Source organism: Callithrix jacchus, chromosome 22 (genome assembly GCF_049354715.1).
Source record: "Callithrix jacchus isolate 240 chromosome 22, calJac240_pri, whole genome shotgun sequence".
Classification (NCBI taxonomy): domain Eukaryota; kingdom Metazoa; phylum Chordata; class Mammalia; order Primates; family Cebidae; genus Callithrix; species Callithrix jacchus.
In genome coordinates, this window is record NC_133523.1 from 5,348,493 (window position 1) to 5,372,831 (window position 24,339).

The following is a 24,339-nucleotide window of genomic DNA, read 5'->3' on the forward strand; positions in this document are numbered from 1 at the left end:
TTAACTGAGAAATGATTTTACCCTACCAAATTCCTTCTTGATCAGTGTTCTAAAGGAGCTAAAACGTGGGATAGATACAAAGCCATCGATGGAGACAGAGAAATGGGATGCGTTGTCGACATTGAGGTTGGCTGTTTTGCTACGTGGCCACAGTAGTTCCTCCTGTAATTAAGCGATTGCTGACTTTCTTAGGAAACCTCACATGGTCCCAACAGCCCAATTCAGTATTGTGATGGGCCCTGTGGCAGTGCTGCTGGGCCTGGTGTCGCAACTGGAGGGTCTTGGTGAGGACAGTGGTCAGGCCGACGGCCCCATTTGGTTTTTAGTGCTGTCACTGCCTTGGGAAAAGTGGAAACCATGTCAGGTTTGGAAAGGTTGTGTCTAAGTCTTGAGATCTTGTGGGTTTTTGGCTTTTGACTAGAACTTTCTTTTGAAATAGGTCGCAGCAGTTGTGGTAGAAATTTCTGGGTTAGTGGACTCTCTTCTACAACCAGAGCTACAGATTTGAAGAATCTTTTCAGCAAATATGGGAAGGTAAGTGCCAGAGCTTTTCTGGAGAAGATGCTTTGAGACCAGTGTTGTGGCCTTTACATGCAGATCCTCCTCCCCTCAGTGAGTTCTTAGGAAGGTACCAGGAGCTTACGCTTGCTAATGGCTGGAGAGGGTCTGCCCCTCCATGGCTAGAGGTGAGAGTGGTGTGGAAGCTTCCAGAGCCCACATCTCTGCTGTATTTCTCCCCTTCTCTGCACGCTTGCCCCCTTCCCTGTGATGGCTTGTGGATCCGTTTCTCTGTCCTTAGGACATCATACTCAGGCTGGGCAGCCAGGATAGGCAGGTGGGGATGCTAGTTGGCATGGCTGAGAGGCAGTGCTGTTCTTAGGACAGTGTTTGTGGTGCTGTAACTCAGAATTCAAGAACAAGGACCCTAGAGTCTGATGGGGGGGGTCCCTGACCATGGGGGTGTTGGCGTCCATTGACTGAACCTCACCTCAGCAGCTGGGGGCTCTCAAAGTTGCTGCCTCAGTTCACCTCCGGAGGCAGTTCTAGCCGCCTCTTGTCTGCAACACCTGCCTTTCTCAAACCCATGAAGGTGGAGCTGATGGTACCAGCTCCGCACTCCCAGTGCCCAGCGCGGCCGCCTGGCCCTCCCTGTGCTTTCTCCCTCCCCTCCCCTCAATGCTTCCCAGAATTGCCTCCCAGATAGCCTCCTGCATCCAGGGCTCCTCATCTCTCTCACATTCAGTTTCGGGACAGTCAAAGGAAGGAGTCCAGTCCTTTGTTTTGCACAGTGAGGCTTCATTCAACACGTTGCAGTATAGAAAACCAAGTGTTTTCCCCAATTACTGACTTTGAAGAACTTAAAAGAGGATCAAACTAAGTATGTCATTATTACGGACATAACTAAGAGCTCCGTGGGCCTCAGTGATCCAAGGCGTGTGGCCGGCAATGCCTGCGCCACATTTCCCCCGCTAGAGCTCCTTTCCTGACTCCACGGTGGCCCTTGGCAGGTGGGTGCTCAGTGGGAAGTGTTGCCCTAGAGACTGCAGTGTCTTGGGTACATTGCTGGCCTGATGTGGGTTAAGTAAAGGATCAGACCCCTCTGAGAATGTCCTCTGGGGCTGGGATTCCATGTGGCACGATGAGTGTGAATACCACCTACGGCCACTGGCTCCTTCGGGGCTTCTCCTGAGCTGTGGCGTCTTCTGCTATCAAAGGGCAAGCCTAAGTGCAGCCTGCTGGAGTTGAGAGAACCAAGTGGCGTGGAAAGACTGCCACTTTAAACCTGGGAGGTCACTGATAGGACGGGTCTGAGTTCAGCGCATGGCCTGCAGACCTGTCTTTGTGTCACTCTGTCTGTGGTGAAGTCTTTTTCTCTTTTTTTTTTTTTTTTTTTCCCATGTTGCATCACTTCGTAATTTACCGTCTACGTAGCATAACTTTATATTTGGAATCATTTCCTCACGAGTTTTAGACCATATTAAAGGAACACTGGCAGAACCCTGTTTCATTTCTCTTTCCTCTGTTCCCCTACACTGCCCTCCTAGTCCCCTTGAGGAACTAGATGAGCAATTAGAATTGGCCAGAGGTCCTTGGAGGAGTAACAGCGAAACAGCGGCATTAGTAGCATTAGTCTCCCCAGTCTAACACTGTGGGACCCCCAGTGAGGAGGCTTTCCTGTGGGCTTTTCATATTGCCATGCCCCGTTCAGGGTCTGAGCCATATTTGCCCGCTTTCCTTTGAGGTGGTAGGCGCCAAGGTTGTGACAAATGCCCGGAGTCCTGGAGCTCGCTGTTACGGTTTTGTCACGATGTCCACAGCAGAAGAGGCCACGAAATGCATTAACCACCTGCACAAGACAGAGCTCCATGGAAAGATGATCTCCGTGGAGAAAGTGAGTGGCCGTTTTCTTCTCAAGATGTAGTCCACATTAGGAAATGAGGTAATACTTGCACTTGATTCTCTTCTTCAGGCCAAAAATGAACCTGTGGGAAAGAAAACCTCTGACAAAAGAGACAGTGACGGGAAAAAGGAGAAGTCGAGCAACAGCGACAGGTACCCCTTCTCCCTGGTTAAATTAAAGGGGCAGGGTATTTTAAACAGAATCTCACTCTGTTGTCCAGGCTGGTATGCAGCGGTGAGATGTTGGCTCACTGCTGCTTCCATCTCCCAGGCTCAACCGATTCTCCTGCCTCAGCCTCCAGATTCACTAGGATTATAGCCACACCTATATAATTTTTGTAGTTTTAGTAGAGACAGGGTTTCGCCATGTTGGCCAGGCTGGTCTCAAACTCTTGGTCCCATGTGATCCACCCACCTCGTCCCCCCAAAATGCTGGGAATATAGGCATGAGCCACCAAGCCCAGCCAACACGTCTGTTTTTTCTAGATCTGCAAATCTTAAGAGGGACGATAAAGGTGACAGAAAAGACAATGCTAAGAAGGGTGAAGACGGAAGTGGAGAAAAGAGTAAGGACCAAGATGATCAGAAACCTGGCCCCTCAGAGCGATCTCGAGCCACAAAGTCAGGTGGGCAGCTGATGGGCCCGGGAGGTTTTGTCTTGTTTCTGAGCCTGGTGTGGTTTGTTACATTGCTATGATCAGCCGGTAACACAAACTAAATTCATGGTGCAGAGGGTTTTTCTCCTTCGGGTGTTCATGGTTTTCCCCTTAAATTTCCCTGTCTTTCCTTAGGAAGTCGAGGGACCGAGCGGACTGTAGTCATGGATAAATCCAAAGGGGTACCTGTGATTAGTGTGAAAACATCTGGGTCCAAAGAGAGAGTGAGTATTAATTTTCCCACTAGGGTATTCTGCTTTACTTTTCAGTCTGTATTTTGTTGTGCATCTTAGGGTATTATTGAGCTTCGTTTGAAAAAAGCTTTCGTATACCGTTTCAAAAAATGTAGAAATCTCAAACTATTTTATTTATTTATTTATTTATTGTTGAGACACAGTCTCACTCTGTCGCCCAGACTAGAGTACAGTTCTACAATCTCAGCTCACTGCAACCTCTGCCTTCCACGCTCAAGCGATTCTCCTGCTCAGCCTCCCAAGTAGCTAGGGATATAAGCATGTGCCATTATCGTCTTAGTAGAGACAGGGTTTGGCCATCTTGGCCAGGCTGTTCTTGAACTTCTAACCTCAGGTGATCCGCCTGCCTTGGCTTCCCAAAGTGCTGGGATTACAGGCATGAGCCACTGCACCCAGCCTCAAACTAGTTTTTAAAATACAAAAAACTTTCTTTTATTCTTTCTTTTGTTCTGATGACTGTTACTTGTTTTCTAAAGCTAACTTGAAAATTCACGTATGGGAGCAGTTTCCCTGAGTCAGTGTGTGGCAGTCCATATTTCCTGTCTACCCTGAAGATGTCAGCAGCTCCCCATCATGCATTTCTGCACCCAGCAGTGTGGGGCATGCCGTGGTGACCGGCCTGTCTCTCCAGCCTCCCTCTAGCCCGCTCTCCACCTTGACCCCTTCCTGTACTCCTGCCTCCTTGCTGGGCTGCAGTGTGAGCTGGGCATGGTGGCTCATGCCTTTAACCCCAGCATTTTGGTAGGCTGAGCTGGGAGGATCATTGGAGCTCAAGAGTTGGAGACCAGTTTCCACAACATAGTGAGACCCCCATCTTCACAAGAAATTTAAAATTAGGCAGGTTTCGTGACATGCATCTTTGGTCCCAGCTATTCCGAAGGCTGAGGTGGGAGAATGCCACTTAAACCTGGGAATTCAAGGCTGTGCAGTGAGCCATGCTCATCCTACTGCACTCTAGCCTGGGAGAGAGAGCAAGACCCCATCTCAAAAAAAAAAAAAACCCACCTATTTGTATGGTCTGTACACACTGAGCCAACTTTTCTGGTTAACTGTCAACTGGGGACACTCACAGCCAACTTCCCACTTGCCAGCCCAGGACCAGTCTTGCCAACAGCCCCTCCTTTAGGAAGGAGAGGGACCTTGGACCTGCCCTGTCAACCCTCAGCGGCACAGAGGAGGAAGCATTTAAGTTGGTGAATGGGGTGGGCCGCTTGGGAGCTCTCAGTCTGTCTGCGCCAGTACTGTGATATGTCATAGCCTTTACCCTTGTTCTATAAAACACCTTTGGAAAACGGAAAAAGGAACGTGTGAGTTCTAGGGATAAAATGAGTAGGTCTCTTAAAAATGCAGTTGGCTCAAATAAGGAACTTGTCAAGCGTATCAGAAGTGCTTTATTTGGGAATGCATCGTGTGTTTAATATTGAAGGAAAAAGCAAAATTAAGGAATTTATTTTGAAGCAAAAACATAAAGTGGTTTTTTGATCTTAAGTTTTGGGGGGCAATACTCATTTCCATTTTTTCTCTTAAATATACTTGGTACATCATAATAATTAGCATTAAATGTGGATGAAATTCTGTGTCTTTAAATTATGAGAAGCAAAATGTAAAAGCTTCCTTAAATAGCTCATACCTGATTCTTCTGTTCACCTTTCATATCTACTTTAACTTTTTTCATATTTAAGTTATTTATTTTTCTTTCCTTCTTTATTTTGAGACAGCCTTTCACTCTGTTCCCAGGCTGGAGTGCAGTGGCACGATCTCAGCTAACTGCTAACTCCACCTCCTGGGATCAAGTGTTTCTCCTGCCTCAGCCTCCCAAGTAGCTGGGACTACAGGAGTACGCCACCACGCCCAGCTAATTTTTGTATTTTTAGTAGAAACGAGGTTTCATCATGTTGGCCAGGATGGTCTCAATCTCTTGACCTCATGATCCGCCCACCTTAGCCTCCCAAAGTGCCGGGATTACAGGCGTGAGGCACTGCACCCAGCCTATTTATTTATTTCAGACGGAGTCTCGCTCTGTGGCCCAGGCTAGAGTACAGTGGCACTATCTCCACTCACTGCAGCCTCTGCCTTCTTGGGGATTTTTAAGCGGTTCTCCTACTTGAGCCTCCCCAATAGCTGGGATCCAGGCACCTACCACCATGCCCGGCTAATTTTTGTATTTTTAGTAGAGATGGGATTTTGCCATGTTGGCCAGGGTGGTCCTGAACTCCGAACCTCAAGTTATCCACCTGCCTTGGCCTCCCGAAGTGCTGGGATTACATACAGGCCGTGCCCAACAATTTTATTTTTTTGAGTCAGAGTCTCATTCTGTCGCCCAGACTGGAGTGTAGTGGTGTGATCTGGGTTCACTGCAGCCTCCACCTCCTGGGTTCAAGGGATCCTCCCACCTCAGCCACCAAAGTAGTTGAGATTACAAGCGCGTGCCACCATGCCCAGCTAATTTTTTTTTTTCTGGATATTTCGTAAATCAGAAGCCCAGCTGATTTTTATATTTTTAGTAGAGTTAAGGTTTCTCCATGTTGACCAGGGTGGTCTGAAACTCCCGATCTCAAATGATCCACCTGCCTTGAACTTTCAGAGTCCTGGGAATACAGGTATGAGCCACTGTGCCCGGCCACTGCTTTAACTTTTTAATGTTGTTTGGTGAACTAGGTTTCCAAAAGCCAGGATCGGAAATCGGCAAGCCGAGAGAAGCGGTCTGTGGTGTCCTTTGATAAGGTCAAGGAGCCTCGGAAATCGAGAGACTCAGAGTCCCATAGGTGAGTCGTCGGGACACAGGAACAGTTTGGTGTTTTTCTAGACTGTGTTCATGACTGTGTCCTGGGAGGACATTTGCAGAGTTCTCTGGGTGGGATACTGCTGTCAATCTTCTTGCTCCATTGGCTTTCAGTTCATACTGACTTGTAATTTAACTTTCATCCTGTGGCTCTTATTTGTTTTGTTTGTTGTTTTTGTTATTTTGAGACAGAGTCTTGCTCTGTCACCCAAGTGTGATCTCAACTGACTGTAACCTCCGCCTCCCAGGTTCAAGCAGTTCTCCTGCATCAGCCTCCTGAGTAGCTAGGATCATAGGCACCTGCTACCACGCTGGCTAAATTTTTTTTTTTTTTTGGGAGACCGAATTTTGCTCTTGTTACCCAGGCTGGAGTGCAATGGCACGATCTTGGCTCACCGCAACCTCCGCCTTCTGGGTTCAAGCAATTCTCCTGCCTCAGCCTCCCGAGTAGCTGGGACTACAGGCACGCACCACCACGCCCAGCTAATTTTTGTATTTTTAGTAGAGATGGGGTTTCACCTTGTTGACCAGGATGGTCTCCATCTCTTAACCTTGTGATCCACCCACCTCGGCCTCCCAAAGTGCTGGGATTATAGGCATGAGCCACCGTACCCGGCCCACGCTGGCTAATTTTTGCATTTTTAGTACAGACGGGGCTTCACCATGTTGGCCAGACTGGTCTCGAACTTCCGGCCTCATATGATCTACCCGCCTCAACCTCCCAAAGTGCTGGGATTACAGACGTGAGCCACCACTCCCGGCCTACCTACGGGTCTTTTCAAATAAGTCTCTTCCCAAAGATTATAGAAGGTAACAAAGGCAGAGAGATAGAATGCTTTACAGCATCAGTAGTGCAGAACACCAAATTTGCTCCAGAAGATGTGAATACGGGAATAACAGACCACGAGGTGGACCCAGCGAGAACGAGCCTCACTCTTTTTTTTTTTTTTTTGAGATGGATTGTCTCTATGTCACCCAGGCTGGAGTGCAATGGTGTGAACTCAGCTCACCACAGCCTCTGCCTCCCCTGTTCAAGCAATTCTCCTGGCTCAGCCTTCTGAGTAGCTGGGACTACAGGCAGGCCCTGCCACACCTGGCTAATTTTTGTATTTTTAGTAGAGATGGGGTTTCGCCATGTTGGCCAGGCTGCTCTTAAAACTCCTGACTTCAAGTGAAATGCCAGCCTCAGCCTCCCAAAGTGCTGCAATGCTGGGATTACAGGCATGAGCCAGTGTTCTAGGCATCACAGAGCCTCATTCTTGAATAAGTCAGGAAAGAGCTAAACACAGACATCATTGGTGAATTACAGCTAATTTTTCTATGAAGAAATAATTTGTTAAGTTCAGTTTTAAAGTAAGGACCGCCTGGCAGAGTGTCTCATGCTAGTAATCTCAGCACTTTGGGAGGCTGAGGCGGGTGGATCACCTGAGGTCAGGAGTTCAACACCAGCCTGACCAACATGGTGAAGCCCCGTCTCTACTAAAAATGCAAAATTAGCCAGGTGCGATGGTGCATGTCTGTAATCCCAGCCACCTGGGAGGGTAAGGCAGGAGAATCGCTTGAACCCTGGAGGTGAAGGTTGCAGTAAGCTGACATCCCACCATTGCACTCCAGCCTGGGCAACAAGAACAAAACTCCATCTCAAATAAATAAAAATTTAAAAATCAGGACCATTAGTTTAAAAGGAGGGGGAGTGGGCACTGCTCTGCCTAGAGAGTAGCCACCCTTTAATTCCTTTTAAAGGAAAAGAAAATACAAACTCTCCTATAGTCCTGTGAATGAAGGTGTTGGGAGGTGGCATTTATGCTGGGGGAATAATGAACATGGGCAGCCTAGGGGGAGCCCACAAGAGCCTACAGTGCTGAACGCTAACGTGTTCCAGACCCTCGGCGCCTCCCCATGTCACCCAGGCTGGAGTGCATGGTGGGATCATGCACCGGAGCCTGTGGTCTCCGGTGTCCCCTGTCAGGTTTTGAGCATTTTGACAGAACTGGAATGTTCCCTAGTGCGATTACATAAACCGTAGCCCCTTCATACTACGGGCTCCTCCCGAAAGTGCTGAGATCCACAGAGGCAGATGTGGGAGAATCCAAGACTTGTTGGGTGAATTGAGGAAGCTGCAGGTATTTGGGTCCAGAATACAGTGAGGCAAGATTATACATTTCTTCCGGGACAGAAGCACACAGTTGTTCCTGGGCATCCAGAGACAGCTGGCTTCAGGACCCTGTAGACACCAGAATTTGCAGAGTATCAAGTTTCTGATATTAAATGGTGTGCTATTTCTGCATATAAGCCATGCACATCCTCCCGTACACTTTAAATCATATCTAGATAGCTTCTAACACGATGAAAATGCTGTGTCAGAAGTTGTTATGTTGTATTGAGGTGTGGTTTTTTTGTTTGTTTGTTTTTGAGACGGAGTTTCGCTCTTGTTACCCAGGCTGGAGTGCAATGGCGTGATCCTGGCTCACCACAACCTCCACCTCCTGGGTTCAGGCAATTCTCCTGCCTCAGCCTCCTGAGTAGCTGGGATTACAGGCACGCGCCACCATGCCCAGCTAACTTTTTGTATTTTGAGTAGAGACGGGGTTTCACCATGTTGACCAGGATGGTCTCGATCTCTTGACCTCGTGATCCACCCGCCTCAGCCTCCCAAAGTGCTGGGATTACAGGCTTGAGCCACCGCTCCTGGCCCGGTGGTTTTTTTTTCTTTTTTTTTTCCTTTATTTTTATTTTGAAACGGTCTCACTCTGTCACCCTGGAGTTAAGTGGTGCAGTCATAGCTCACTGCAGTCTCTACCTCCTGGGCTCAAGTGATTGATCCACCACCTCTGCCTCCCAGGTAGCTACCACACCCGTCATACTATTTCTTGTGGAGACGGGGGTCTCACTATTGCCCAGGCTGTGTATCTATCACTGTGTAGGTAAAGGATCAAAAGAAGAGAATCTGAGACTCAGCACAGTGGCTCACGCCTGTAATCCCAGCACTTTGGAAGGCGCAGATGGGTGGATTGTTTTGAGCTCAGGAGTTTGAGAACAGCCTGGGCAACCATCTCAACATAAAAGAAAGAGACAGTCTGGCTCCTGTCTTTCCGGTTTTACATACAAAGACTGGAGAAATGCACTAAAATGTCATCTGTATCACTGTCAAAAGAATATAGCTGGCAGTGTCCTCACACCTGGAGGGTGGTCCTGCCAGCCTCGCTTCACAAAGACTAATTTAATCCTGTGGTCTAGGGAGTAAAGGTTCTAATTGAGCCTCACTCGCTATGAAGCATATAGTCTGTTGCTTATTTTCAACTGGCTGTTGCCTGAAATCAGTTGTCAAGCTCCAGGAAATGTTGGAGAAATGAGGCCCAGTTCACATTATACGTGATCGCGCATGCAGAATCTGGGCCTCATTCCTGGGATATTCCTGGGATCTTCCTGGGCTCCTCCCATCGGCCTGTGAAGCCTGTTTTCCCGCTGGAATGTAAGGCTCTGCGGACCACGCAGGTGGAGGCACAGCCCTCGAGTCTGCCCTACCCAGCGTCTGACTTCATGTCAGCCCTGGGACCCGGCTGGGGAGTGTCTAGGTCCCCTTCTGCAGCTCTGCTGTTGTACAGCAGGGTGCGTGAGCGCAGTGAACGCGAACAACGCATGCAGGCACAGTGGGAGCGTGAGGAGCGCGAGCGGCTGGAGATTGCCCGAGAGAGGTTGGCCTTCCAGCGCCAGCGGCTGGAGCGCGAACGCATGGAGCGGGAACGGCTGGAGCGTGAGCGCATGCACGTAGAGCATGAGCGCAGGCGCGAGCAGGAGCGCATCCACCGCGAGCGCGAGGAGCTGCGGCGCCAGCAGGAACTGCGCTACGAGCAGGAGCGGCGGCCCGCGGTGCGGCGGCCCTACGACCTGGACCGGTAAGCAGAGCCGCACTACCTTTAGGTAGCATGTGGCGTTCAGAATCGTGTTGGGGACCTCACAATTGAGTTGGCTTTTGAGATCTTTGATTCAAGGGAAGCACAGGCCAGTCACGCCGGCTCACGCCTTCGATCCTTACATTTTAGGAGATTGAAATAGGGGGATTGCCTAAGCTCAGGCGTTTGAGACAAGCCTGGCCAACATGACAAAACCCACCTCTACTAAAATACAAAAAATTGGTTGTCGTGGTGCGTGACTGTTAACCAGCTAATTGGGAGGTTGAGGTGGGAAAATCGCTTGAACCCAGGAGGCAGAGGTTGCAGTGAGCCAAGATTGCACCACTGCACTCCAGCCTGGATAACAGAGTGAGACTCCATCTCAAGATAAATAAAAATAAGCAAGCAAGCACAGGTCCATGCTATAGCCCTGTGGCTTTGCTGTACTCCAGCAGGGTCCCGAGGTGGTTTGAGCTCAGGAGACAGGAGGTTGGATAAAGTAATGCTGGTTAACTCATCAGGTTCTAGAGTGGCACAGACCTAAGGAGGGAAGCTCAGGCACAAAGAGCGTCCTGTCACAAGTGCCCAGAGGAGGGGCTGCCAGTTGCACCTCCTTTTAAGTCCTGTCCTGGCTTTTTTCTTTTTTTTTTTTGAGATGGAGTTTCGCTCTTGTTACCCAGGCTGGAGTGCAATGGCGTGATCTCGGCTCACCATAACCTCCGCCCCCTGGGTTCGGGCAGTTCTCCTGCCTCAGCCTCCTGAGTAGCTGGGATTACAGGCACGCGCCACCATGCCCAGCTAATTTTTTGTATTTTGAGTAGAGATGGGGTTTCATCATGTTGACCAGGATGGTCTCAATTTATTGACCTCATGATCCACTCACCTCAGCCTCCCAACGTGCTGGAATTATAGGCGTGAGCCACTGTGCCAGGTCAAGGCTTTTTTCTTTTTTGAGTTATTCTCCTGCCACAGGCTCCCACCACCATGCCTGGCTAGTTTTTGAATTTTTAGTAGAGACAGGGTTTCACCATGTTGGTCAGGGTGGTCTGGAACTCCTGACCTCAGGTGATCTACCCGGCCTTGTCCTGGCTTTTTAATTCATTGTAATTTGTGTTTACTTATTCTAGAAATAAGATTTTATTTTAAAATTAGGACGGATTTTTCCTTTTGTTCCCCTGGCTGGAGTGCAATGATGTGATCTCAGCTCACTGCAACCTCCACCTCCTGGGTTCAAGCGATTCTCCTGCCTCAGCCTCTCAAGTAGTTGAAATTACAGGCATGTGCCACCATGCCTGGCTAGTTTTTTGTATTTTTAGTCGAAACAGCGTTTCACCATCTTGGCCAGGCTGGTCTCAAACTCCTCACCTCAGGTGATCTACCCGCCTCGGCCTCCCAAACTGCTGGGATTATAGGCATGAGCCACAGCACCCAGCGGTAAGATTAATTTTAGTTTCCCAAACATACTGAGGAGGTATGAATACACGGTGCTGAGCACGGCTGCTGTCAGGAGTCAGGTACATACGTCCAGCAGTGATGGTGTCAGGCTTTCTGTACACACTGCAACTTGGCACAAACCAGTTTGTTGTTTCTTTCTATTGCATGGGTTCAAGAGGAACTCAGGTAATACACAATGCATTACCTTCTATAAAGGGCCATGTCAATTGTTCTAGTATCTATTATGCCTTGGTACAAAATATTGCTGATGAGAGTTATTTATGGTCATCCACGTGTTGAAGTAGACCGTGTCCAGTGCTGCTGGCAGGGCAGGAGAGATGGCAGGTGTACTTGACAGAGCCCCTCATGCTCCTTTCCTGAGCAGAGGTAGCTGTGTAGGGCTCCAGATGCCATGTGCCGGCAGCGCATAGGACTGCCTAATTAACTAATGATTCCCCCCTTTGGGAAACTGAGGCCATTCTGCATCAGGGAAGGTAGACGTGTGGTACAAAATAAAAAGCTGTGCAGTCACTGGGGTCAAGTCAGATCTCGCCTCCTAGGGCAGAGAACACTCTTGGTGAGAGTCATCCTCATTCTGTGAAGGGCTAGGGGCCAGCTCCCACAAGGTAATAGATACAGTTTGGGTGGGGGATCCCTCTATCTCTCTCATGTTCCCTCACAGGCGAGATGATGCCTATTGGCCAGAAGCCAAGCGGGCTGCCCTGGATGAGCGCTACCATTCTGACTTCAACCGCCAGGACCGCTTCCACGACTTTGATCACAGGGACCGCGGCCGCTACCCCGACCACTCGGTGGACAGGTCAGTTGGGCCTCTGCTGCTCTGTGGGGTTTCTGGCTCATCCTCTGACTGAGAACAAGGACTCCTGGGCTCTCTGAGCCTACTCTGTCCATCAGGTGTATGCAGAGTCAGGCCTGCACATCTCCTGCCTCCAGTTGTGGAAATGCTGCTTTTTATTGGGGGCCTGATGGTCCTCTCTCTATGAACAAGCCTCTTCCTCTTCTTACGGTTTGTTTTAAATTACCTTTTCAGGAGAGAAGGTTCAAGGTCAATGATGGGAGAAAGAGAAGGACAGGTAAGTTTGAAGCTGCATGGTAGCCACAGAATTTCCTGTAGTACAGGTTCTTTTCCCTTCAGCATGTCTTCTTCCCGCTCTTTCCTTGTGCAAAAGGCAAAATGAGGAAAGAAATGTACAGCACCTTCTAGGTTTGTGGGATGGAAATTTGGGATTATTTGGGGTTAGTCTTGGCGGTCAGTCTGAACAGTTACTCTGAAGCCATTTTTAGCCTTGACCCTGGGGTTCTGTGTGCCGCACTCACCGCACGCGCGACAGTGTCAGGAACACTTGGGGTGGGTGCAACCTGGCTCTGCTGGGAAGTGTCTGGTGAGCTGCACAGCTGACTCAGACAGGTGCATCCACATGCGCCTGGAGAGGCTGGGGTTGCTGTGTCTGTCCCCGAGTGCTCACACTCTTTGGAAAATAAGGACATCCTTCCTCACCGGGGCCCCACTTAACCTTGGACAACAACTAGGTCTCTGGTCTGTGCTCGTTCTCCTTGGAGGGTTGGCACGTAGAACAAGAAGCTCCATTTTCTCCTTCCATCTTACATTGAGGCGGAGACTTCCCAGGAGAGCCTTGGACCTCTAGTGGGCTCTCCTGTAAACTTGGAGGCAGCAGGTTGCTTTGTGGAACATGCCTTCCTCTCTGAGGACCCCTGCTGGGCTCTTCCTCCTCCTGCCATCATTTCCTTTACTCCAGCACCAGCTTCCGGCTTCTGTCTCTCTTGGTGCCTTATTGAGCCTGAGCAGAGCCAAGTGGCTCTGTCTCAGGATCCTCAGGAATTCTGTCAGCCTCATAGGATTTCTTTTCCCCTTCTCCTGGAGGCAACTTATATGCAGTGAAACCTAGAACTAGTCTTGTGGATTTTCTTTGGTGGAGGAGCATAGCCCAATGGTTCCATGTCCAGGTTCCAGAATCAGACAGAACTGGGATCACACCCTAGTGTCACCCCTTCCTGCTGAGCCTGTCTTTCCCAGCAGTGAAATGAAGGTAATATTGCTACTACAGAGTGTGGGTGGTAGGGGGTTTACATGAGGTGGGCGCGTGTCTGTACAAATGTGTTTTATCAGGCTGGAGTGCAGCGGTGTGATCTCAGCTCACTGCAACCTCCGCCTCCCAGCTTAAAGCAATTCTTCTGCCTCAGCCTCCTGAGTAGCTGGGACTACAGGCACGCACCACCACCCCCAGCTAATTTTTGTATTTTCAGTAAAGACGTGGTTTCACCATATTGGCCAGGCTGGTCTTGAACTCCTAACCTCAGGTGATCCGCCCGCCTTAGCCTCTCAAAGTGCTGGGATTATAGGCGTTAGACACTGGGCTTGGCCTGCTTTTTCTTTTTTTTTTTTTTGAGGCGGAGTCTCGCTCTGTCACCCAGGCTAGAGTGCAGTGGCACAATCTCAGCTCACTGCAGCCTCCACTTCCCCAGTTCAAGCAATTCTCCTGTCCCAGCCTCCCAAGTACCTGGGACTACACGCATCCATCACCACACCCGGCTAATGTTTGTATTTTTAATAGAGACAGGGTTTCACCGTATTGGTCAGGCTGGTCTCAAACTCCTGACCTCAGGTGATTCATCCACCTTGGCCTCCCAAAGTGCTGGGATTACAGGCGTGAGCCACTGTAGCTAACCCTTTTTTTTTTTTTTAATAGAGATGAAGTCTCACTGTGTTGCCCACGCCAGGTTTGAACTCCTGAGCTCAAGTGATCCTCCTGTCTTGACTTCCAAAAGTGTTAGGATTACAGATGTGAGCCAACACACCTGGCCACCAGCTACTTTCATGTAGGTGTCAGATACAGTCTCCTAACAGTGGAAGGCAGTTTGATCCTTTCTCCTCACATGCAGTCACGAATAAGTCATCAGAGCTGCCTCAAAGGCAGATGGTGGCATCTCCCTGCATAGAAAACTAGCACAGAACTTCTAGGCCTCATTGGGTGGACAGAAAAATGTAAATGTTGATTCGATTTTCAAATACTAGGAAGAGCTTATTTCAGGAGTCCTGTGTCAGAAGCTCTCCTTGCATTTGGCAGCACTGCCTCACGGATACTGTGGTTGTGCTGGTGACATCGAAGGAAGCATGCTGTGCTCTGTCCATCTTGTAAACGGAACCCCCTGTTGTTATTTGTTGAGGGGAGGTGTCAGAGCACACGTGTAGGGAGAATACACCAAGGAAGCAGGCAGTGGTGCGTGGGACATCTTGCACATGGCGGAGCATGCCGCCATCTTTGTGTTCGCCCTGGCAGAGCTCTCCATTTAATGGGGAGGTGAACTTGGACATGTACATCAACCAGGGTGCGTCGAGGTAGTTTCCTTACCAGGACTACTTTGTAGTTTTCTTCCACCTAGAACACGGTCATGAGGCAAAAAACCCAGAGGTCACAGGATTTGTGGAAAGAGAACAGGACTGTGGAGCCGCAGCTACCTTTTGTGAAAGTCAGGCTGGAAAGTGCTTCCAGCCACAGAAACAGACTGTGGGTGTAAATATTAACCTTGGCCGTCAAAGAAGTAGGCATCAGTATGACTCGTCCTCTCTTGTCTTTCTTCAGATAGCAGGGTCAAGAACTCCTGGTCTGTGTTGACCATGTGGTTTACAAAAACAGTGACAGGAGGGACTGGTGGGGCTAGCCAAGGGGACGGCTGTCTTCCAGCCATTTATCTCTCAGTGTCCTGTGTCCTGAGCAGAGCAGGGTGCAAGGCCCTGGACCAGGCATCCAGCAGAAACTTCCAAGAAACTTGACTATGAGGAAGGATCCTTACCTAGCAATTGGTTGGATGAAGGGCTACATTTGGTACTTCCTTCACTGTGGAAGGAAAAAATTCGTAAAGACTATTCTGGATGGGCCAGGCACGGTGGCTCACAGTTGTAATCCCAGCACTTTGGGAGGCTGAGGCCGGGTGGATTACCTGATGTCAAGAGTTCAAGACCAGCCTGACCAATGTGGGGAAACCCCGTCTCTACTAAAAATACAAAATTAGTTGAGTGTGATGGCGCATGCCTGTAACCACAGCTGCTCGGGAGGCTGAAGTAACAGAATTGCTTGAATGTGGGAGGTGGTGGTTGTGGTGATCCGAAATCACGCTGTTGCACTCCAGCCTGGGCGGCAAGAGCGAAACTCCATCTCAAAAAAAAGGAAAAAAAATTAAAACTATTTCAGATAAAGTGCTACGTTTGGTACTTCCTTTACTTCCTTCACTGTGGAAAGAAAAAAATTGTAAAAACTATTTCTGATATATGCACACGTTAAAGGTTTATAAACACGAGCTTTCCTTGGTAGAAGACATTTAAGAGAAAACCATTGGCTGTGGGCACTAACCGTTTGGTCTGTGCGACCCAGGGAATCTTATAAGCATTATCTTTAGAAGGTGACCCCTGGTGGCCTTCCTGTCTCTGGTGGTGCCGTGGGGAGGTGCCTTGGTACTGGTACCTTTTGCATACAGGCCAGGAGCCTAGGGCACAGGGCCTCTGGCCTGCAGATTTCAGGGAGGCAGCTGTGTCATGTGAACCGACAGCCTGCCAGCACTTCTGTCTACAGTGACTGTCATTGTCAGTGTTAGCCTGTTGCCTGCAAAGCTGTGGGTCTAGGAGCTGACACTGAAGCTTTTTTCTTATGGCCCTGTGATGCCCAGCATTACCCAGAACGCCATGGAGGACCAGAGCGCCACGGCCGGGACTCCCGTGATGGCTGGGGGGGATACGGCTCCGACAAGAGGATGAGCGAGGGCCGAGGGCTGCCTCCTCCCCCCAGGTTTGTGTCCCACATCCTACATTGCCTGTCCCTGGCCTCACAGAGTCAGCTGACCGGATAAGTCTGTCCAACCGAGGGGGTCCCCAAGTCACTGGGATGTGGGCCCAGGGCAGGAAACATAAAGGGCTTCACCCTCCGAAGCCACCACATGTATTAGCATGAGCGCCAGACATGGGGGCAATCCAAATCAGAGATGTCTCTTTTCAAGGGGCAGACGTGACTGGGGGGACCATGGCCGAAGAGAGGATGACCGGGCATGGCAGGGCACGGCTGACGGGGGCATGATGGACAGGGATCACAAGAGGTGGCAAGGTAAGGAGCAGCTTTGGGCTGGGACCAGGGTGTGCTGGGGAGTGATGGAAAGATGGAGGCTGTGCCTCCTCACTCCTCGGGGGAGTATAGGAGGTCCTTTGCCCTCAGTGCCGGAATGAGGAGTGAAGAGCACTCCAGACACCTCCTGCTGTCTGGAGATCTGGCCCAGGAGTTGGACAGTGGGCGTTCTCTAGTCCTCTCCGCTGAGAGAAAGCTGTACGTCTGTGGTCCCTGTGCCAAGGCATCCTGGGATCTGCTAGTTCCAAGTACCCAGGGGCCTCACGGAAAGGAGTGGAGTGGCTCAATGCTATGCATTCAAGGCCATGTGCGCATGTGCCCTGTGTGAAAGCACATCTGTCTTCCAGGTGGTGAGAGAAGCATGTCTGGTCACTCCGGGCCTGGCCACATGATGAACCGGGGAGGGATGTCAGGGTAAGGCGTACTGGGGACGGCCCCCCTTCCCCTGCTTTGCATATCAGCCTACCTTGGGGGAGCTTTAACAACACCCAAGACCTTCCAACTAACACCTCCTCCCCCGAGTGTGATACCAGGGTAGGCATGGGGCACTGTGAAGCCTGCTGCCATTCAGGAGGGGAGGGCATCAGGATGGGGCACTGCCTGCCAGCTGGGAAGGCCAGGGGAGCAGTAGCACTTCACAGTCAAACCATGTGAATTTCTTCCTAGGCGAGGCAGCTTTGCCCCAGGCGGGGCCTCCCGGGGCCACCCCATCCCGCACGGAGGCATGCAAGGCGGGTTCGGGGGCCAGAGCCGGGGGAGCAGGCCCAGCGACGCCCGCTTCACTCGCCGCTACTGAGTACTTGGAATCCTGTGTCCTGTCATGTGGCAACAAGCCTATGTTCTGTTAGGAGTTATCTCAAACTGTGTAAAAATGTTTTTTTCTAATCTGTTGCCATATTGTAGCTCAATACAATGTGAATTTGTTTTTCCTTTTGGGTTTTTTTTTTTGTAATAAATGTGTTTCTGTTCACACACCCTTTGTTTAAAGTGTCATTTCTTTATCTCCACCTCTTCACATGAAACAGAATTACAGAGTGTCTTTAGCTGTACTGATACACGCTGACTCTGCTTATTTCTTTTTTTGAGACAGTCTCAGTCTGTTGCCCAGGCTGAAGTGCAGTGGTGAGTGATCTCGGCTCACTACAGTCTCCCGCTTCCGGGTTCAAGCCATTCTCCTGCCTCAGCGTCCTGAGTAGCTGGGATTACAGGCGCACACACCATGCTCGGCTAATTTTTGTATTTTTAGTAGATAAGGGGTTTTACCATATTGGTCAGGTTGGTCTTGCACTCCTGAGTTTGTGATCCGCCCACCTCGGCCTCCGAAAGTGCTGGGATTACAGGCATGAGCCACCGTGCCCAGCCAACTATGTTTATCTCTAAACATGTATGAAGCTCGCGTGATAGAAAACCTCTGGGAAGATATTGAGTTGTGGAAGAGGCTTCCCAGCGCGACAGTGATTGCTTTTCAAATAATGGGCCCGTGCTGTGCTGGTTTCGCCTGGTTGCTCGGGTCAGCGAGCTCTCTGTTAATGCTAGCACAGACGGGGCTGCTTTACTCTTGGGTGCTGGGTGGCCTCCCCGTTAGGGTGTGGGGATCTCACCCGTATCCTGTTGATGAACGCTGGCAGATGCCTCCCCTGCGGATCACACTCAAAGCAAGCCTGCGACGATTGCCAGCTGCCGCTCTCCACACGGACTTTCTGAAGCCCAGTCATCTTCATGTGGATGCTGTCATGTTACCGTTTTACTCAGAGAACAAAACAGTATTTTCACCACAGAGTCAGGCGTAAGCAGTGAAAGGTGCAAGGTCATCGGTGGGCACGGCCCCTCATGCCAGGATGGGCCTCTGACCAGCCCAGGGCTGGCCTCTGCGTCGGCTGGAAGGGACAAGCCCGATGCTAACCCTCTACACACCAACAGCAGGCTGGAGCCACGGCACCTGGGATCCAGCAGCTACCACTCCAGGAAGGCAAACCACACTCCGGACATGCCTCAAACTGTGAAGCAGGTGCCTCCCCCCCATTTTGTAGTGAAGAGTGGAGACGAAGCAGCGTCCAGCAAAGACAGTAGAGCCCTGGTGACGTGACACTACAAAGGACAAGTGACCCCACCAACACAGTGGTGGCTTAGGTGGTAAAGGGGGGCCCTCGCCTGCTTTAACAGGAAGTCTGTAGATAGTTCCTGGGGCTCACCGTAGCCCACTTTAGGCTCTATTTCTCTGAAGAGTTGGGGCTGTCATGGATGATGGATGGCTGAAAGACCTCCAGAAACCCTACCCACCCACAGTGGAGCAGGGCCTGCCCAGCAGGAGGAGGGCCAGGGACGGGGACCTGCACTGAAAAGCTTCTTGGCAAACTTGCCCAAGTCTCCCTGGCCAGAGCTCAGTCCCACGCTGGCCTCTCGGACCCCGTCCCTGGTGAAGACAGAATGCTTTGGTTCAGAAGGGGTGTGACATCCAGGAAGGAACCCAGTGGGAACCCCCAGCAGCTGTGTTCTCAGCCTTCCCTTCAGACCTTTTTGTTTGTTTTTTGAACACACAGGAAATTTACATTCTCTGTACATTTTTTTTATTTTTTTGAAGTGAATCTCGCTCTGCCCAGGCTGGAGTGCAGTGGTGTGATCTCAGCTCACTGCAGCCTCTTATCTCCTGGGTTCAGCCTCCCAAGTAGCTGGGATTACAGGCGCCTGCCACTACCCCCAGCTAATTTTTGCATTTTTAGTAGAGACAGGTTTTACCATGTTCAGGCTGGTCTCAAACTCCTGACCTCAGGTGATCTGCCCGCCTCGGTCTCCCAGAGTGCTGGCATTACAGCCATGAGCCACCGCGCCTGGCCCTTTTTTTTTTTTCATTTGAGCCATATTCGGTTATGCAGGCCAGTAAATCAATCCCAGCTACTCGGGAGGCCAACACAGGATTGCTTGAGGCTAGGAGCTCAAGTCCAGTCTGGAAAGCATAGCAAGATCCTATTTCTTTGGTCAGTTTTAGGGGATATTTTTTTGAAATAAGAAATGACAGGCCAGGCATGGTGGTGCACTGTAGTCCCAGTTACTCGGGAGACTGAAGCAGGAGAATCGCTTGAACCTGGGAGGTGGAGGTTGCAGTGAACCCAGATCACTGCACTCCAGCCGAGGCAAGCAGACCAAGACTTTGTCTCAAGCAGAGATGAGGTCTGTGAACATCTGGTGCATGTTCCTTCTGTCGCCCAGGCTGGAGTACAGTGGCACGATCTCAGCTCACTGCAACTTCAACCTCTGGAGTGGCTGGGACTATAGGCACACGCCGTCACACCCGGCTAATTTGTATTTTTAGTAGAGATGGGGTTTCACCATGTTGGCCAGGCTGGTCTTGAACTCCTGACCTCAGGTGATCCACCGGCGTCAGCCTCCCAAAGTGCTGGAATTAGAGGCGTGAGCCCCATGCCGGGCCCCAGACTCTTATAGATTTGCTTTACATGGCCTCATACATTCCTCCCAGGTATCATTATCAGCCCCATTTAACAAAATTAAAAAAAACTGAGGGCACAGGTTGGATGCTGTGGCTGTAAGAACCAAATGCCCATAGCATTGATTCCATACCCCTGCTGCATCAGCTGCACGGACCGACGAAATCAGAATCTATGGCAGTTGTGCAGGTTCCCTAGGGCTGCCATGGCACACTGCCACAAGCTGTGTGTGTGAGACGGTCTCGTTCTGTCACCCAGGTTGGCATGCAGCGGTGCAGTCAGCTCACCTCAATCTCCATCTCCTGGGCTCAAGCGATCCTTCCGCCTCAGCCTGCCCAGTAGCTGGGACTACAGGTGGGTGACACCACACCTGGCTGATTTTTGTGTCTTTTGTAGAGATGGGGTTTCATCATGTTGCCCGGGCTGGTTTTGAGTTCCTGGGCTCAAGCAGTCCACCTGCCTTGGATTCCCAGAGTGCTGGGATCACAGAAATGGGACAAGGACAGCCCAGTCTCCTAGGCAAGAGAGATGCCTCAAAGTGCTTCTCCCTGGCCACAGTCTTGAGTCATTTGTATGTGGTGGTCTACTTTTTGTTTTTTCTTTTTTGAGACAAAATTTCACTCTGTTGCCCAGGCTGGAGCACAATAGCACAATCTCAGCTCACTGCAACCTCTCCTTCCTGGGTTCAAGCAATTCTCCTGCCTCAGCCTCCTGAGTAGCTGGCACTACAAGCACGCACCACCATGCTTGGCTAATTTTTGTATATTTAGTAGAGACAGGGTTTCACCATGTTGACCAGCTGGTCTTGAACTCCTGACCTCAGGTGATCAACCTGCCTAGGCCTCCCATAGTGTTGGGATGACAGCCGTGAGCTGCCACATGCGGCCCATGGTGTTCTACTTCTGATGCCCAGGCAACACCGTTTGCTGTCCTGCTTGCTACACAGGGAAGGACAGGGATTCAGCTCTGCTGTCAGCCAGGCACTGAGCTGTACCTGCTCTTCCCCACCATCCTCAGTGTAACCCTGGGAGGGTGTACAACCCCATTTTGCACACAGGAAAACAGGCCTACCAGGGTGAACTGACTTAAGTGAGGACCACCAGCTGGCAGTGGAAAAGATCCAAGCTTCGAACTACCCATTCATTCAACTTCCATTTCCAGTGCCCCTTCTGAAGCAGGGTCCCTGGCACTGACCAGATGTGTTCTCACAACAGACCCAGTTGGTGCCTGCCCTCAAGGCGGGCACACATGCACATGGTGAGCTTATGAAGTGTGGCTTAGGCCGGGCACTGTGGCGCAGGCCTGTAATCCCAGCACTTTGGGAGGCCGAGGCAGGTGGATTACAAGGTCAGGAGTTTGAGACCAGCCTGGCCAACATGGTGAAACCACGTTTCTACTAAAAAAACAAAAAATCAGCTGGGTGTTGTGGTACACACCTGTAATCCCAGCTACTCAGGAGGTTGAGGCAGGAGAATCACCTGAACCCAGGAGGCAGAGGTTGCAGTGAGCTGAGACTGTGCCACTGCACACCAGCCTGGAGGAAAAGAGTGAAACTCCCGTCTCAAAAAAAAAAGTGCAGCTTGATTGTACAGGTTGCCCTGGCCACAGAAGGAATGGAGGCGTTTCCTGCCTGGGGAACACACTGTGAAGGCTCCGAGGCCAGCAGGAGCAAGCTGGTGGGAGAAACTGCCAGAAAGCTTTGGGGGAAGACGGGAATCACCACTTGTGTTTTTAACACTCTGGAAGTGAAAAGTCTCCAGGCGTGGGCTAGTTGATGGTCTCTTGAGGTTGTTCTACGGAGTAAGAGGAGCCTTTTCCCTCCAAATCGTGGTCCCCATCCTTACACACATCTCCAGGAAGCAGTTGAAGCCCAGGTCCCAGAGGGACAGACCCTGCCCTTGGTTTCAGCACAGCGAGGCATGAGTGTCCACTTCGGCTGCACCTCAGCCAGGGAAACCTCAGCACAGTTGGCCATGCCTCTACTGGCAGCCAGCCCAACAATGTCAGGCTCTCCCCAAGAGCAGGCCTTCATTGGCAAGACTCTCTGAACCAAGATGGACCAGTGCTTTGAAGGTAAGTGGAGTAGACTAATGAGTCCTTGTACATCCATCCACCCACCCACCTGCTGACCTGCCTACCCACCCACCCATCCATCCTCCATCTAACTCATTCATCCATATACCTATCCATCCATCCACCCACCCAATCATCCATTCACCGTCCATCCACTCACCTACCTATCCATCTACACTATTCATCCATCTACCTATCCATCCATCCACCCACCCAATCATTCAACCATTCATCCATCTGTCCACCCAGTTCACCTACCCATCCCTTCATCGTCCACCCACCCATCTATACCATCATTCATCTACCCATCTATTCATCCATTCATCCACCTATCCATCCATCCACCTATCCATCTACACACCCACCCATGTATGTATCTACCCATCTAACCACTCATCCCATCCCCTCATTAATCCATCAAGCCATTGACTGTACTCATCCATTCATTCATCCATGCTTACTAATCATCATCATTTTTTTTTTTTTTTTTTTTTGAGACGGAGTCTTGCTCTGTCACCAGGCTGGAGTGCAGTGGCATGATCTTGGCTCAATGCAACTCTGACTCCCTGGTTCAAGCGATTCTACTGCCTCAGCCTCCCCCGTAGCTGGGATTACAGGCACGTGCCACCACACCCCGCGAATCTTTGTATATTTAGTAGAGATGGGGTTTCACCGTGTTGACCAGAATGATCTCTATCTCCTGACCTCAGGTGATCCACCCGCCTCGACCTCCCAAAGTGCTGGGATTACAGGTGTGAGCCACTGCACATTCTCCCGGCCAAGAGCGAGAACTGTTCCTGTTTGCCTGCCTTTTCCTGATTATTTCTGAATAATGCCTTTCAATTCCAATCAAATGCTCCCCTTTCCAATACTGCCTATAGCCTGTCCCTCCCCTATTCTGACAGAAAGGAAGGAAAGCCAGAGGAAAAGATGCTAGAACCACAGGAGAATGGCACATGGACCTACCAGATGATGAGCATGTACAAGATGGAACTTTTCCTCTCCCACCAGAGAGACAAGATGGTGAAGGGGCTGAGCCTGATGAACAGTCGGGAAGTGGAGCACCTGTTTCTGTCCACGGAGAACAGTTAAAAGAAATACACCCAAGCCGGATGCTCAGAGATGAATTTCAGAGAGAGGACTTCCAGCCTTAAGGCATGTATTTGATAAGGCAGAATTCAAAGGAAAAGGTCATGAGACCTGGTTAAAATGAATTCGACTTGATCTTCCTATTTTATAGGAAGATTATGTTAGCAGCCGGGTGCGGTGGCTCATGCCTCTCATGCCAGCACTGGGGAACTGAGGCGGATGGATCATGAGGTCAGGAGTTCAAGACCAGCCTGACTAACATGGTGAAACCTGAAACTTCATCTCTACTAAAAAAGTATAAAAATGAGCCAGGCATGGTGGTGTGTGCCTGTAGTCCCAGCTACTCAGGAAGCTGAGGGAGGAGAATTGCTTGAATCCAAAAGACGGAGGTTGCAGTGAGCCGAGATCAAGCTACTGTACTCCAGCCTGGGTGACAGAGCAAGACTCTGTCTCAAAAAAAAAAAAAAAAAAAAAAAAAATTGAAGAAGATTATGTTAGCAATAATGATGACATTGTGGGAAGTAATGACCAGGAAGTAACTGCTGCTGAACTAGATCCTTTCTGACAAACTCATCTGAAAGTGAGATGTTTGCTTCTGAGTCACATAAAAGCCTAACAGAAGAGCAACAGCAAAGAATGCTCAGAAATAAGCAACTGGCCTTGGAAAGAAGGCAGGCAGAGCTGCTGAGTCCCTAGGAAATGACAGGTTAATGAATACACCCAGGACACCGTCAGGGGAAAAGGTTAATACTGGTGAGGATCAAAAGGCGGTGTCAAGGCCAGGTGCGGTGGCTCACGCCTGCCATCCCAGCACTTTGGGAGGCCGAGGCGGGCGGATCGCGAGGTCATGAGATCGAGACCATCCTGGTCAACATGGTGAAACCCCATCTCTACCAAAAATACAAAAAAAGTAGCCAGGCGTGGTGGTGGGTGCCTGTAATCCCAGCTACTCGGGAGTCTGCGGCAGGAGACTCACTGGAACCCAGGAGGCGGTTGTGTGAGCTGAGATGGCGCCACTGCACTGCAGCCTGGGCAACAAGGCGAAATTCCTTCTCAAAAAAAGAAAAAAAAAGCCAGATGGATTAAACGAAGACATTCTAAACAATCCATGTAGTGATGCTACTGCCAATACTTTAAACGAAGAGGAGGAATTAAAATGAGA

General features: G+C 50.2%; 1 protein-coding gene across 4 annotated transcripts in view; it reads left to right on the forward strand.

The window, feature by feature from the left end:
• The window catches only part of SAFB (scaffold attachment factor B), a 42,790-nt gene extending 25,244 nt beyond the window's left edge, over positions 1-17,546 (forward strand). The window contains exons 9-21 of one of the 4 annotated variants that reach the window (XM_008987029.5): positions 440-534; positions 2,243-2,392; positions 2,471-2,553; positions 2,887-3,026; positions 3,192-3,280; positions 5,969-6,075; positions 9,698-9,988; positions 12,102-12,239; positions 12,471-12,513; positions 16,124-16,242; positions 16,451-16,554; positions 16,920-16,986; positions 17,239-17,546. In XM_008987029.5, the coding sequence (XP_008985277.1) occupies positions 440-534; positions 2,243-2,392; positions 2,471-2,553; positions 2,887-3,026; positions 3,192-3,280; positions 5,969-6,075; positions 9,698-9,988; positions 12,102-12,239; positions 12,471-12,513; positions 16,124-16,242; positions 16,451-16,554; positions 16,920-16,986; positions 17,239-17,368 (1,556 nt within the window). In that variant the 3' untranslated portion in view covers positions 17,369-17,546. The remainder of the gene's footprint in view (positions 1-439; positions 535-2,242; positions 2,393-2,470; positions 2,554-2,886; positions 3,027-3,191; positions 3,281-5,968; positions 6,076-9,697; positions 9,989-12,101; positions 12,240-12,470; positions 12,514-16,123; positions 16,243-16,450; positions 16,555-16,919; positions 16,987-17,238) is intronic. The other 3 variants (XM_002761609.7, XM_008987030.5, XM_008987031.5) reach the window with 3 other exon arrangements.
• Positions 17,547-24,339: the final 6,793 nt, after the last annotated feature.